At 34.3% G+C, this 14,803-nt stretch overlaps 1 protein-coding gene across 1 annotated transcript in view; it reads right to left on the minus strand.

The window, feature by feature from the left end:
* LOC148945622 (bromodomain-containing protein 3-like) overlaps window positions 1-14,803 on the minus strand; it is a 193,430-nt gene that overhangs the window by 152,874 nt on the left and 25,753 nt on the right. Inside the window, exons 2-3 of the mRNA XM_089098755.1 lie at window positions 13,831-14,101; window positions 8,220-8,678 (exon numbers count right to left, since the gene is read on the minus strand). Of these exons, the coding sequence (XP_088954881.1) occupies window positions 8,220-8,678; window positions 13,831-14,097 (726 nt within the window). The 5' untranslated portion in view covers window positions 14,098-14,101. The remainder of the gene's footprint in view (window positions 1-8,219; window positions 8,679-13,830; window positions 14,102-14,803) is intronic.

Raw genomic sequence — 14,803 nt, forward strand, 5'->3', positions numbered from 1 at the left:
TTATTAGTAGGTTTGGTACCACTATCTGATTTACCCTTTGCTAGTCCATTAAGTGTGTTTGGCAATTTTTGGCTCATTAATGGTTTTGCCTTATTAATCAGGACCTGGTTTGCCCTTAGCTAATTTTATTAGTAGGCTTGGTACCACTATCTGATTTACCCTTGGCTAGTCCATTAAGTGTGTTTGGCAATTTTTGGCTCATTAATGGTTTTGCCTTATTAATCAGGACCTGGTTTGCCCTTAGCTAATTTTATTAGTAGGCTTGGTACCACTATCTGATTTACCCTTTGCTAGTCCATTAAGTGTGTTTGGCAATTTTTGGCTCATTAATGGTTTTGCCTTATTAATCAGGACCTGGTTTGCCCTTAGCTAATTTTATTAGTAGTCTTGGTACCACTATCTGATTTACCCTTTGCTAGTCCATTAAGTGTGTTTGTCAATTTTTGGCTCATTAATGGTTTTGACTTATTAATCAGGACCTGGTTTGCCCTTAGCTAATTTTATTAGTAGGCTTGGTACCACTATCTGATTTACCCTTTGCTAGTCCATTAAGTGTGTTTGGCAATTTTTGGCTGATTAATGGTTTTGCCTTATTAATCAGGACCTGGTTTGCCCTTAGCTAATTTTATTAGTAGGCTTGGTACAACTATCTGATTTAGCCTTTGCTAGTCCATTAAGTGTGTTTGGCAATTTTTGGCTGATTAATGGTTTTGCCTTATTAATCAGGACCTGGTTTGCCCTTAGCTAATTTTATTAGTAGGCTTGGTACCACTATCTGATTTACCCTTTGCTAGTCCATTAAGTGTGTTTGGCAATTTTTGGCTCATTAATGGTTTTGCCTTATTAATCAGGACCTGGTTTGCCCTTAGCTAATTTTATTAGTAGGCTTGGTACCACTATCTGATTTACCTTTTGCTAGTCCATTAAGTGTGTTTGGCAATTTTTGGCTCATTAATGGTTTTGCCTTATTAATCAGGACCTGGTTTGCCCTTAGCTAATTTTATTAGTAGGCTTGGTACCACTATCTGATTTACCCTTTGCTAGTCCATTAAGTGTGTTTGGCAATTTTTGGCTTATTAATGAGCTTGGCATATTGATCGTGACCCGGTTTGGCCTTGGCTAGTATAATAGGTATGTTTGGCAATTTTGGTTTATTAATGAGTTTTGGTTTATTAATTACTACCTGATTTGCTCTTGGTTAATCCATTAAATTGGCTTGGTAGTTTTTGGCTTATTAATGGCTTTGGTGGATTCATCATGACCTGGTGGCCCTTGACTAACCCATTAAGTGGTTTTGGAAGTTTTGGGCTCGTTAATGGGTTTGTTAATTACGACCTGGTTTGCCCATGGCTAATCCCTAAAGTAGATATCTATGTGTTTAGTTCATTGATGGGCTTAGCTTATGAATCACGACCTGTTTTGCCCTTGGATAACCCATGAAGTTTGTTCGCCCGTTTTGGCCTCACTAACGGAATTGACTGAACAATTATGACTTGGTTTATCTTTGACTTACGCATGAAAGGGGATTGGCCATCTTTGGCTTTGACCGGTCTTGACGGGTCTGCCATTGACAAGCCCATTAAGTGGGTTTGGTAGTTTCAGCTCATTAATAGGCTTGGCTTACTATTAACGACCTTGTTCACCCTTGACTAATCCATTAGGTGGGTTTGGCAGATTAATAGGTCTATTAATCAAGATCGACTTATAAACTACAACCCAGTTTGTCCATGGCTAACCCATGAATTTGGTTTGGATTAATGGGATTGACTATAAACTGCAACTAAGTGTATTCTTGGCTAGCCCATGAAGCTGGTTTGGAAATCTTTGACTTATTAGCGTGTGTGCTTATTATTCGCCACCTAGTTCTTCCTTGGATAATCTATTAAGTGGGTTTGGCAGTTTCGGCCTTACTTGAACGGTTTGTCTTATTAATCATGTTTTGGATTGCCCTTGGCGAATCCATTAAAGGGGCTGATGAATTTTTGGCTTATTAATAGGTTAGAAGTATTAATCACGATCTGATTTGCCCTTGTCTAACCTATTAAGTGGGTTCAGTGGTTTTAGCTTGTTAATTGTTGTGGCAGTAACAGCTCACTAATGGGCTTTGCTTATCAGCCAGGACCTGGTTTGCCATTGGCTAATTTATTAAGTGGGTTTGGCAATTTTTGGGTAATTAATGGATTTTGTTTGTTACTCTCGACCTAGGTCCTTAGCCAATGAATTAAGTGGCTTTGGCAATTGTTATTTGTTGCTGGGCAACCATTTTTGGACACATACTCATTCATATTTTTGGATGTATCAAAAAGGGTGAATCTTTTTTCTTTTTAAAATTTTTTCATCTAATATGGACAGTGTCATATTTTGTCAACACAATTATCATATATTGTCCACCATAAATTGAAAATTACCATACACCGTCATATATTACCTTCTACAAGATAAGGAAATCCCCACACATCATTGCTACCAAACCTATGTTATATCTTATTTTTAGGGGAAATTGAGAAACCCCCTAAGGGTATTAGGAAGTACCATATTTTCGTGTGTGTTGCCATGTTAAACCAAGAAAACAAATAAGCAGAACTAATTTACTAAACTGACAACACTTTTCGTCTGTGAAAATAAAACACTAACAATCTGTTGATTCTTCAAGACAACTAAACCTGTGTTGTTGACCTGTTAAACCAAGAAAACAAATAAGCAGAACTAATTTACTAAACTGACAACACTTTTCGTCTGTGAAAATAAAACACTAACAATCTGTTGATTCTTCAAGACAACTAAACCTGTGTTGTTGACCTGTTAAACCAAGAAAACAAATAAACAGAACTAATTTACTAAACTGACAACACTTTTCGTTTGTGAAAATAAAACACTAACAATCTGTAGATTTTTCAAGACAACTAAACCTGTGTTGTTGACCTGTTAAACCAAGAAAACAAATAAGCAGAACTAATTTACTAAACTGAAAACACTTTTCGTCTGTGAAAATAAAACACAAACAATCTGGTGATCTTCCAAGACAACTAAACCTTCAAGGGAGAGCTACATCTTCTTAGGCTGTTTGGTCCCACATCATTTTCGCAGAATTTTTAATACATAATTTTTTAACAATTAAAAACACTTTCCAAATAAGGAATTTTTTTAAAGTAAAGAGTTATACTAAAACCTAAGGCAAGCAGAAATAAACTACAAAATATTTCGATCTTAAAACGCACATAAATTGCTATCAATGAATGCCAGAACTAACAGAAAATAAAATAAATACTCATGTCAAACATTTAGATAAAAGATATAGCTCTAGATGAATAAATGAATCTTAAACCAAATTGATATTAAAATGAATTATGTAGAAAAACTAAAAACTAACAGAAATTACCACAAACACTAGTAAGACTCTGCTCCCTAAACTCTTGACAGATCATGGCTATATTTGCGCTCTACTGACAACAAAATGTTTTAAAAAAAAATCGTTTACAGTCAAACGCAAATGACGCTATGGCCTTCAGAAAGTTTAGGAGACGGTAGCCCTGCTCTTCTTTTTGGTAATTTTTGTTCATTTAGTTTGACTGGATAATTTATTTTAACATCTGTTCGGTTTACGGTTCATTTCTTCAACTATTGCGACATTTTTTGTCAATATCTATAAAGTCATTATATATTTTAATTTCTGCTCGTTTCGACTTTCATTTATTAATCGATAGTAATTTATTTCGCTTTCAGATTGAACTATTACAGGACTTTATTTATGCTCGTCTTAAATTTTAATATGGCTCTTCACTTTTTTTTGAAAAACTTTTTATTAGAAAGTATTTTTTTCAATTAATTTCTGTTCGTTTTGTTTGCCAAAGTTGTATTATTTTTTTTTAATAATATGGCATAGTATGAAGAGGGATTGACTGTACAGGAAATACCAAACAACAAGAAAAGAGTTGTTTGGCCACATAAGCAAGACCACCACTTTCAGAAATCTCGTACACCTAGTGACGAGTGCCAAGCGTAGCGGAAGTGTGCCAGACGTGGTGGGAGATACACGGCACACGCGGCGTTCAAAGATGTACCCAAGGTGGCGTAAAGTGGGCGCCCCTCGCACTCAATTTGTACCTATAATGAAGGAATTGTTGATGTGTCATTTTTTGACACAGGAATCATCAGAACTGAAGTTCTTATTTGACAACGACTCTACTTTTTTGCTTCCACTTTGGCTGAAAGGGCACTTATAAATTCAAGTTAAAACTGCAACCCAAGGCCAGAGGACAATCTCTACCAAATATTTACTAATACAACAAATCCTCAGATAATCCTTTGCCAAGGCTGAAATTCTAAAGTACCTACAATAGAAACAACAACAAAATTCTAATTTCATTATTATAAAAGAAATTGTATTTACAAATATACAAATTGTATTTACAGAAATTGTATTATAAAAGAAATAGGTTATTACATTCACTTTCAGTTGTCTTGCATCCACTCCGCCCCCCCCCCCCAATATAGCGTCTTGAAATAGTTCTAACCTTAATAGTAAACTAAGTCAATCAAAAATAGACAATTGCAAATGCATTAGCAGAGGATGCAGAACATTGACCTAAGACTTTGATTCACAGTAATCTCTAGAGAATGTGGGCATTCTTTTCAAAACATCGCGCTTTGAAATAGCTCTAACCTTATTAGGAACCTAAGTCATAGGCAGCACAATAGCGCTACCTATGTAAAGAGCAATTTAGACACAATCTAATATTTTTTTCTGACCAAGCCACTTCGTATAGAAGGGGGGGGGGTTGTTCAAACTTCGAAAGGAGTTCATTCGACTGGAAATAAAAACTTCTAGTGAACTTTACAAAAAAAAAAAAAATGTGGACTGTCAGTTTAATATACCTACAATGATATTTTTTTCCTTAAAGTCATAATAATCTTTTATTTATTAAAGTTAAAAATTTTAAGAAATTATGTTCTGGTCTTGAGAAGGAATAGGAGGGGGGGGGGGGTTCAGCTCTACTCGTGTTAATTTTTGCTCGTTTTCAGTTTGACTCGGTTACTTATTGTAATCTCTGTTTGTTTTGGGTTTCATTTATTTACTGATGGTGATGCTTGGGAGATTATTTGACTTTATTTATTCTCATTTTTGGTTTAATGAAGCTCTTTACTTTTTTTCAAAAACTTATTTTGTGGAAAAAGTTTTTAAATTATTCAATCAAAAGAAGAGGCAATTGCACATGAATTAACGCATGATGCAGAATACTGACCTAAGCGTTAATTCAGCAGTAATCTCTATAGAATGAGGACTTTCTCTTCAAACATTGAAAGAAATATCCTATGAATAAACACTGGATGTATGATCAAGTTTAGTCAGTGGACTTGTCACTCATCTTTGCACATTCAAATAGACCGGTTTATAGTTTTTGCCTATTTTTTTAAGTTTCCGAAAAATGGGAACACCAAAAAATGCAGGTTAATTTTCGATTGCATTTCCAGCTCCCTATTTTATTTGCAGTTCCAGCTACCGAAGCATTATACCAAATTAGTAGGAATTTTTTTCATGCGAAAAATGTTACTTGAGAATTTATATTTTATAGCAAGAGACAAGCTATTATAGCAGAGTTATGAACCAAGATACTTGGAGAAAATAAGAAACATTAAAATTACAAGTTTTAACCTGAAAGTTTCAACTCAATACCCATTGCTGTCCCTGAGATATTGCAGATACGCCATTTTGACAACAAGACGCACGTATCATGTTTTGATTTAACTCATTATCCCCATCAACATTCCCTGAAAGTTTCAACTTAGTTGTTCCTAAGATATTGAACAAGCCTCCCTTTTTTAGGATCAAACATATAAGTTATAAAGAAGTCAATTTGTATTATTAACAGCTCTTATTCCAAAGCCTGTAGCGGTCATGTAATCTCCGAAGGAATATTCACAGGACTGGACCTTTCGACTATTTAAATAACTACCAAAATTTGTTCAGTAGACTTTAGAATGAAAGGTATTAAAACAGTGACAGGTATTAAAAGTATCAATACATTATGCAGCAAGCATTATGGTAGCCCAAATAATGGGCAATGTTGGCTACAGCCTATTGCTGGTTGTAATACAAGCAACTACTCATTTCCTACTTCACAATCTCTCTTTAAGCTCGAGTCCCTTGACAAATTCCAACAATGAGACTTTATTTTCACAATCCTTGGTATTCCAACTACTTGTTAAACAGCTTAAACTTATTAGTTATTGGTAGCGTGTGACAAATGAAGTTTTGTTAATGATAAAATACAATTTCTTTTGTCTTTTAAAATATATTGGATTCATCCATACGAGACATAAAATTACATTTGTGCCTCATACACCCCATGCTTGCACATAAATATCTAGTTATTTTTTAGTTATTTTTAGTTTAAATATATAAGTTATTTTTTACTGGTTTACCCAATTCTCAATATCAGTTCTTATTGACAATTATTCCCTGTTTGACTGTTCCAGGGTTTGGGACCTAGAAAAAATTACTTAGTGTTCCCCTTATAGCTGCACCTTATAGCCTACCCCTTTGCTCCAAGTTATTCCCACCATCCTTTGTACTTGTTGTCATGAGCAGTTTTAAACTATGTTACTGTACAAGTTTAGTTTCAATCTAAATGTGGAGTTGTTTCAACCAATGGAGGCTAAGAGGCTAGTGGAGCCAAACCTTATTGAACCCTGGTGCGGTGCCGCCTGACGCTTGGTGCCACATTCTTCGTTACTCTCAAATGTGAATTCGGCAGGGCGAGATAATTCCTACTTGAATAGTGCTATAGTCTTATTGCTAAATGACTAGGGACCCATTGATATTTCCCTTTTTATTGGTGGGTTGTTTAGCACATGCATACCTCCTCAAACGCCAGGTCATATCCAACCGTCCAATCACTTAGATGAGAGCAAGATAATTGTCTGCTTCTTCCGCGGATTTCCCTCTTCAAACCCAAGTCTGCGATGGTCATGCATCCCTATTATTCGAGTGGCCCACAATTGGAATTACTTTGGGTGGTAGGGGATCTTCAGTCAAATCGTGCCTGGGGCAAGCAGAAATTGTAACCCACAGTTTGGAAGAATATATCCACAGACCAAAAAGAAGCAGCATTTTTAGTACGAAGAACTATTTAAAGTCAAAAACCGGTCTGCAAAAAGTGGACCTAGGTTATCAAAGGAAAAATCTTAGCAGGTAAAAAAGGCTTGTTGACTTTAGGCTGCTACACCTACTAGTAACAGAGTACTGCTTTCTTACCTCTTGTGCATTTTGAAGTACCAAAAAGACAAGTATGCAGCCGTTTTGTGTCAAACAGAGTTGCCAAATACAGGATAATGTTTTTAATTTTTCTTTTTGACACTAACCCCGGTCTGTTATATATTTCCGATACTCTTTGAGCTACGACAAAGGAAACAAAATTGGAAAAAATTAAAGTTATTACTTTTGTCTCTGCTCTCTTCTAAAAAAAAATTAGAATAACAGAATTCTTACTTTTATAGGAAGAAAATTTATGTTTTAGAGATTTTATAGGTGGCTTCCACTTTTAATTCAAATTTTTCCTCTGTACTTTGGTTTTACTAAAGTTTCATTTTATATTTTTTGTGTATACTCATATTTGAAATATTTTCATGTTCAAATATTCTCAAAACATGACAAATTACCACAAGTATTTCAAACGTGGATACCTATACTGTATTATATTCAATACATATTATCAAACATACATATATTCAAACACATTATCCTCGCTGGGACCTTAGTAATCAAGAAGCGTCGTTAATCCCGTTACTTACTACTTCAAACATGTTGAAAATAAAACAAAAAAAAAAGTGGAGAAAACATGAATTAAAGCGGAAGCGGCCCACCAAATCTGTTTAATAAGTTATGTGTATTTTACCAAGTTCAAATATTGTTATTATAGTGATTTTTTCAGAAGAGGAAATACATAAAATGTTACCAACTTCAGAACGGACGAAATAAAATTACATACCAAAGGCACTGAGTTCTAATGATTTATTGTTAGCAATTGCAGAACACTGGCAAAACTTAAAGCACTTTGAAGCTTGCTTTGAGCAAATGGTTGTACCAGCACGCAAATTTAACTCTGGAACAAACTTTATAAATTCACTAAATTTTACCGGATGATTTTGGTAAATTTTTATTACTAAAACACTAAGAAAGTAATAAAAGATAGGATAAAAAAATTAAGAAAATTACATACCAAAGGCACTGAGTTCTGGTGATTTATTGGTAGTAATGGCGGAACATTGGCAGAGCTTAAAACACTTTGAGGCTTGCTTTGAGTAATGGTTGTTCCAGCAGGTAATTTTAACTGTGGTAAACTGGACCGAGGGGTAGTAGGTGTAGGAGTCACTACCTTAGGAGTCCTAGGCGCTGGAGTTCTTGGAGCTGGAGGCGTTTTTTTCACTTTATATTTTTGAGCATTTGTCTCCACATCCACTTCCTCTTTTGGCATTTGCGCCACTTTAGTCAAAAATAACTTCTCAAGGGTTTGAGCCATTAAAACTACGTCCTCTCCAGGTTTATTGTAAACATAACAATTAGTGAACATAGTATTGAAATCTTGAATACACTCTTTAGCACTCCAATAATAATTATTTTCTAGTCGTTTTTTTATTGTGCCTAAATCCATTGGCTGCTTAATAATCTTGTGATAGTCCTGGAAAAAAAGTGAGGAAATAAAATGGCTCGTTATATGGCTCAAATACGAAATTAAATAAGATACATTGAATTATATAAGGCATTATTCCATGTAAGATAATTATTACATGTGGGATTATTACTTTAATAATAATTATTTTCAAATCGTTTTGTTGCAAAATGGCTCATTAGATGGCTCAAATAAAAGATAAATACATTAAAATTACACGTGGAATTATTACGCCTGGATCTACCGTTCACTATCTTATCTATATTATTAAGCTTGTTTCAAAATTATTAAAATTTTAGACCAATATCAAATTTTCGTCAATGTTGCAAAGTTGAACCGTGAATGAAGAAGCAACTAATAAATTAAATTTGACAATACTTTTCGTAATTCTTCTATAAAACGATGCCAGTGACTTTGTCATTAAACAAATCCCTGAAATGCAAGTTACAAGACCGAAATTCTATCCGGAAATACAAGTTCGGAATTCTGGTGAACCTATTACATCTACTTTGGCGACAATTAAAATTATGTGATGGTATTTAGATAATTTCGGAGACCACACTGCCTTTCCATGACGATAAATAAAAGTTCAAAACAGGGATAAAATCCTTTTTAATAGAAAGTGTATAGAAAATTCACAAAAAATACCAGATATTTCGGTCACATATACAGTGACCGTCATCAGTAGTATTTGGGAGGGCCCGGCTGATTGGGCGGTAATAGACGGGGAAAATCCCTTATTTAGAGCTTGTGTATTTTGTTACAGCTTTAGTGCCTTCATTAACAGCGTGCTTGGCAAGTTCCCCAGGTAGGAGTAGCCTCACAGCAGTTTGAACCTCTCTGCTAGTGACGGTTACTGTATATGTGACCTAAATATCTGGTATTTTTTGTGAATTTTCTATACACTGTCTATTAAAAAGGATTTTATCCCTATTTTGAACTTTTATTTTATCGTGATGGTATTTCAAATGTGAAAGTGGTAAATACTCACATTTATCAATGTGTCAACTCTGAAATGCGTCAAATTTGAAAAGACTATATGCCTATATAAAGACTATATGTTAGCAGACTAAGATAATTATTTATTTAATAGAGTTACTAAATGTAATTATAATAACTAACATTAGTATGCTAAGTCAGAAGCATATTATAGACTGCCCAATAACTGGCACATTGTGGCAAGTACGTATGCAAAAAAAATCTCGGGGAGGGGGATGAATACTAAAAAATGGAAAGGGGGCTCAATATCACAAAAAGAATATTTAACAATTTGAATAAGAAATGTCAAATGTCCAGAACGTCCCTTCATTATGATATATCTTTATTGCTGCCTTAAGATTTCCTATTCTAAAAGTTTACTGAAATTAGAAGATATATATATTTGTGCGCAAGAAAGGGGTGAACAGAAAGGAGAACGAAAAAAAACTGAGGCAAAAAAATATCTTAAAGGCAAAATAAAATGCAGCATATCAAATTTACTTACAGGGTTATAACATATATATTAAAAATAAAATCTGCAAGAAATTCATAGCCTACCCCAAGATTTCCTACTTTTCATAATTTCCTGTAAACTGAAAATATATGCACCTGCACACAGAAGAGGAGGAGACACAAAGAAGTGTGGGGTAGTTCCCTTGAAATAAAACCCACACGAACTGAAAAGGGGTAGAATTTTTGGATTCAGTCATAATTAGCACAACAAGAACTGAAAAGAAATGAAGATTAGAAATCTAGGTATTTTTGGCCATTGGCCCCCCAAGAGATGATACAGAATAATTAAACCACTGTTTTACACGCTAGGAATCGAGCAGAGATGAGCGGATTTGCCACAGTACGTTTATGGCTTCTGCAAATGCAAAGCTGAATAGGTAACTTTTCGATAATCCTAAATCGATAGGGTATCTCTGAAGTTTCAGTTCTAAGTACTTTTCTGGACAAAGTTGTCGTGCTGTAAAATTGCCGAAAATACCAAGTAGATATGGCACCGTTTCTTTTGCTACTTAAGAACGAACTGGAGCAAAATACGAGCAAGGATTTTATGAATCTTTAACTAAGTAGAACTTTCAATTTCCGCTAAAATGAGAGCTCTTTTAATTATTTGGACCACTGGTTTGATACAACCTCCCCCCCCCCTCAAAAAAATAAAATAAACATTATTGGTATGGTTATATTATATGGCTATATGTGGTTCAATCCCGCTTTCTAGGGCTATAATGACAGAAAGGTTGAGATGGCTAGGGCAAGTTCTGCGGATGAAGGATGACAGATTGCTGGAGATTGTCCTTTTGCTCCAAACGTCTAGGGCTAAACGTAAAGCAGGTCGCCGTCATCTGGAGTCGAAGGATGTCATAAAAATAGATTTAAAAGAAATGGGAGTTTCCTAAGAGAGTGTAAAGAAGGAGGCTTTGAATATATTGGGATGGAGGAGTGTGCGTAGCTGTGTTGGCCTCAGGCGACTTGGTGCTGCGGTGAGTTGTTAGTAGTAGTAGTATATTATATGGCTATTGATCTCAGTAAATTACGACTACTGCAACCAAAATGACGGCTACCCTCCTCCGATATTGGAATAGATTATGGCTACATTGCATAGCCATTCGTGGCAATACATTATGGGTTCAAAATTGTTCATGTTACTGTGGCTTAAAAATTACAACCGCTTTTATCATGGCTATTAGTTACAATAAATTGTGGCTACTATGAGCAAAACTATGGCTACTTCCCTACTATGTTAAATGAAATTACGGGTATTATGAAAAAAATTGTAGCTACTTCCTTCCTAGATCGTACCAAAATATGGTTATTATTCCCACAGCTGCAAAATTATGGCAACTATTATCATGGCTATTATTTACAATAATTTATGGCTACTAAAAACAGAATTAAGGCTACCCTCCCTCCTGTGCTGCAATATTGGCTATATTGTATAGCTTATGGCTAACTTAAACAGAATTATGGCTATTTCTCTCCCATATTGCAATAAATTAAGGATACTATTATGATGACTATTAGTTGTGATAAACTATGGCTATTATGAACTAAACTACGGCTACTACCGTCTGAAATTGTAATAAGCTATGGCCACTATTAGTATGGCAACAAAAATATGGCTAGTATTAGCACAGCTGTCAGTTACAATAAGGTTAAGATACTATTCACAAAATTACAGCTACTCTGTTGCATATACGCTCCTATGTTGCAATAAATTACGGCTTCTATGTTGCAATAAATTACGCCAATTAGTTTCAATAAGATATGGCTATTGAAGAAAAAATATGATAATTTTCTCCTTATATTGTAATAAATAATGGCTACTACATGGCTATATTATATAGCTATTATTTACATTAAATTATGGCTACCATACACAAAATTATGGTTATTCTCCTCCTAAATTGCAATAAATTGTGGCTACTATTATCACAACTACTATTATCATGACTATTAATTGCAGTAACCAATGGCTACTATAAAATAAATTGTGGCTACTTACCTCCTATGTTACAACAATAAAAAAAGGAAACACCTTAGCCATGTTTGTTTCGTGTTAACAGAATACAGAATTTGTGTGTTTGGTTCATATTTTGTTGACAGTAGCATTTGATTCTCTGGTTCTTTCAAACTGCATTACAGAGCCATTACATTAGCATAACTTTTTTATTCGCAAAACACTAGCACAGCTATTAGTTATAATACATTATGGCTGTTATGAACTAAATTATCGCTACTAACCTCTGATGTTGCAATAAATTATGGATACTATTTCAATGACAACGAAATTAAGGCTAGTATTATCACGGCTATTACTTGCAATAAATTATGGCTATTAGTTCCAATAAATTACGGGCACTGAGAAAAAATTATGGCTACTTCCCTCTTATTTATAATAAATAATGGCTGATTTATAACTATATTATATAGCTATTAGTTGCATTAAATTATGGTTACTATACACAAAATTATGGCTAATTCCCTCTTATTTATAATAAATAATGGCTGCTTTATAACTATATTATATAGCTATTAGTTGCATTAAATTATGGCTACTATATACAAAATTATGGCTAATTCCCTCCAAAATTGCAATAAATTATGTCTACTATTACTACGACTACAATTATTATGACAATTGATTGCCATAAATTATGGCCACTATAAACAAAATTGTGGCTATTTACCTCCTATGTTGCAACAATATAAAAAAGGCAACACCTTAGCAATGTTTTTTCATGTTAACAGAAAAGACAATTTGTGTGTTTGATTCATATTTTGTTGACAGTAGCGTTTGATTCACGGGTTCTATCAAACTGCATTACAGAACATTTCACACTAGCACAACTTGAGACTTTATATCATGTAATCTTGCAGAGAAAATTTTGTCCGTCACACAGGCAACGACATGTGGACTTGATCTCTACATAGAATTTTACGATAAATATTTCATACTTGATCAGTGCTTAAATCATCAGTCCGATTTTTGATTTGTGATTAAAATAAAGAGAGAAAAAAAAAATCTCAAGGCAAAGGAAACGAACGGGACTACAGTTGGTTTCCTTCATCTTGAGTTTTTTTTTCTCTTTCTCTTTGTTTTTGTCATGGTTGCCCAGTTTGGCTTTAGATCTTTGAATTTTTGACTAGTTTGTTACGATGATTGTGGTGATTTTTTACAATGATAGTGATGGTTTTACAGGTTTTTACATTAGCCTAAGAATAGAAATAAACGAAAAATTATGTGCACAGTGTGAAAGTTGCTTTATTCCCCATTGACATTAACGAGATCATTTGGTAAAATAAAAACCACATTCTCTTTCTCTGTCACTACTTTCTCTATCAACCCTCCTTGGTGGTTTCCATAGCAGTTGATTGGTGTAAAAACTCCTTTTATTAAAACAATTAAGTCTAACCATGTATATTAGAAAAATTTTAACAAAGAAGCTAAAACACTGCAAGCTTTATTTCCTATTTTATTTCCCATGCATTAATAATTACTCAATTTAACTAATAATTAACATTAAATAATAATTATTAAATCATTAAGCTTTTTCTATATACAAATTAGGTTCCTCTTGGCCATAGAACATACGGTTGTAATTTTCAAACTGATCAGGGATAAAAAGTTAATTGGTCCGTTTCTGGGTCCCTAGTTGAACCAGAATATACTTACAGGTATATTTAGTTTCTTTGCATCCACAGGACATGTGAAAGGCCATGCAAAATGATGCTTTAAAACACTCTTTAACACAAATTTCTGGATATATTGCAATTGATTGGTTTGTCTTCCAGGTCTCTGAGGAGGAGGAATTAGAGGAGGTTGCACTATCCCATTTACAGGCTCCAAGACAGGTTCTTCCCGTGGTGGAGGCTCTTTGGTAGAAGTTGCCACTGGTGATGTTGGTGCTTTCTCATCCTTGGGTTCTTGCTTTACTTCCATTTCCCTGTAAAGAAACTTCATTTATTATTTTTGATATTACGAAACATTGTCTTTGTAACATCCTAAACATTCTATAAAACTTCATATTTCCTTATAAAACTTTATTCTTCCACTCATGAATGAAGTCAATGAAATGAATGGTTACTACCGTTCTTACTTTAGAATATGCAGAAATTTTCTATTCATCAAATTTGTGTGTTTCCTTCCATTTTTATCCATGTTTTCTTATTGCTCCTATGTGGTTGATATCTCAGGCTCAAAGTGGGATTGTATGCTGTATTGTTTATTGCTCATGGCATTTCCTTCTGGCTTGTCTTGGTGGGTGGTCAGAGAAGGGCAGCTAAGAAGTAGGTTTTGTTCCCAGCATTACCAACCATATGAGTCATTTATGAGGTCAGTATGAGGTCATTTATGAGGTTTAATGTGTTCTCATTTATATGTTGTTTCTCCACTACATATGAATAAATATTTTTCTATTTTTATGTTCTTAAGATTTATAAAATTGTTCCTGAGACTATAAACACGCCCCTGCTGGGAATAGGACATCAAGACAATTTGAAAACCTTCTGGGCCATCCCAGATTAAATTATTAATAGAAAGAGTGGGAATGCCTTATTTATGGAATAATGATTTCGGTTTCTTGCGATATAGCCCAAGATTTAGAGTCAGGTAGCCTACAATCTATTTTAGAGGGTCAAGAAATTCA

Source organism: Artemia sp. Qi Xiang Cuo, chromosome 13 (genome assembly GCF_049724085.1).
Source record: "Artemia sp. Qi Xiang Cuo chromosome 13, ASM4972408v1, whole genome shotgun sequence".
Classification (NCBI taxonomy): Eukaryota; Metazoa; Arthropoda; class Branchiopoda; order Anostraca; family Artemiidae; genus Artemia; species Artemia sp. Qi Xiang Cuo.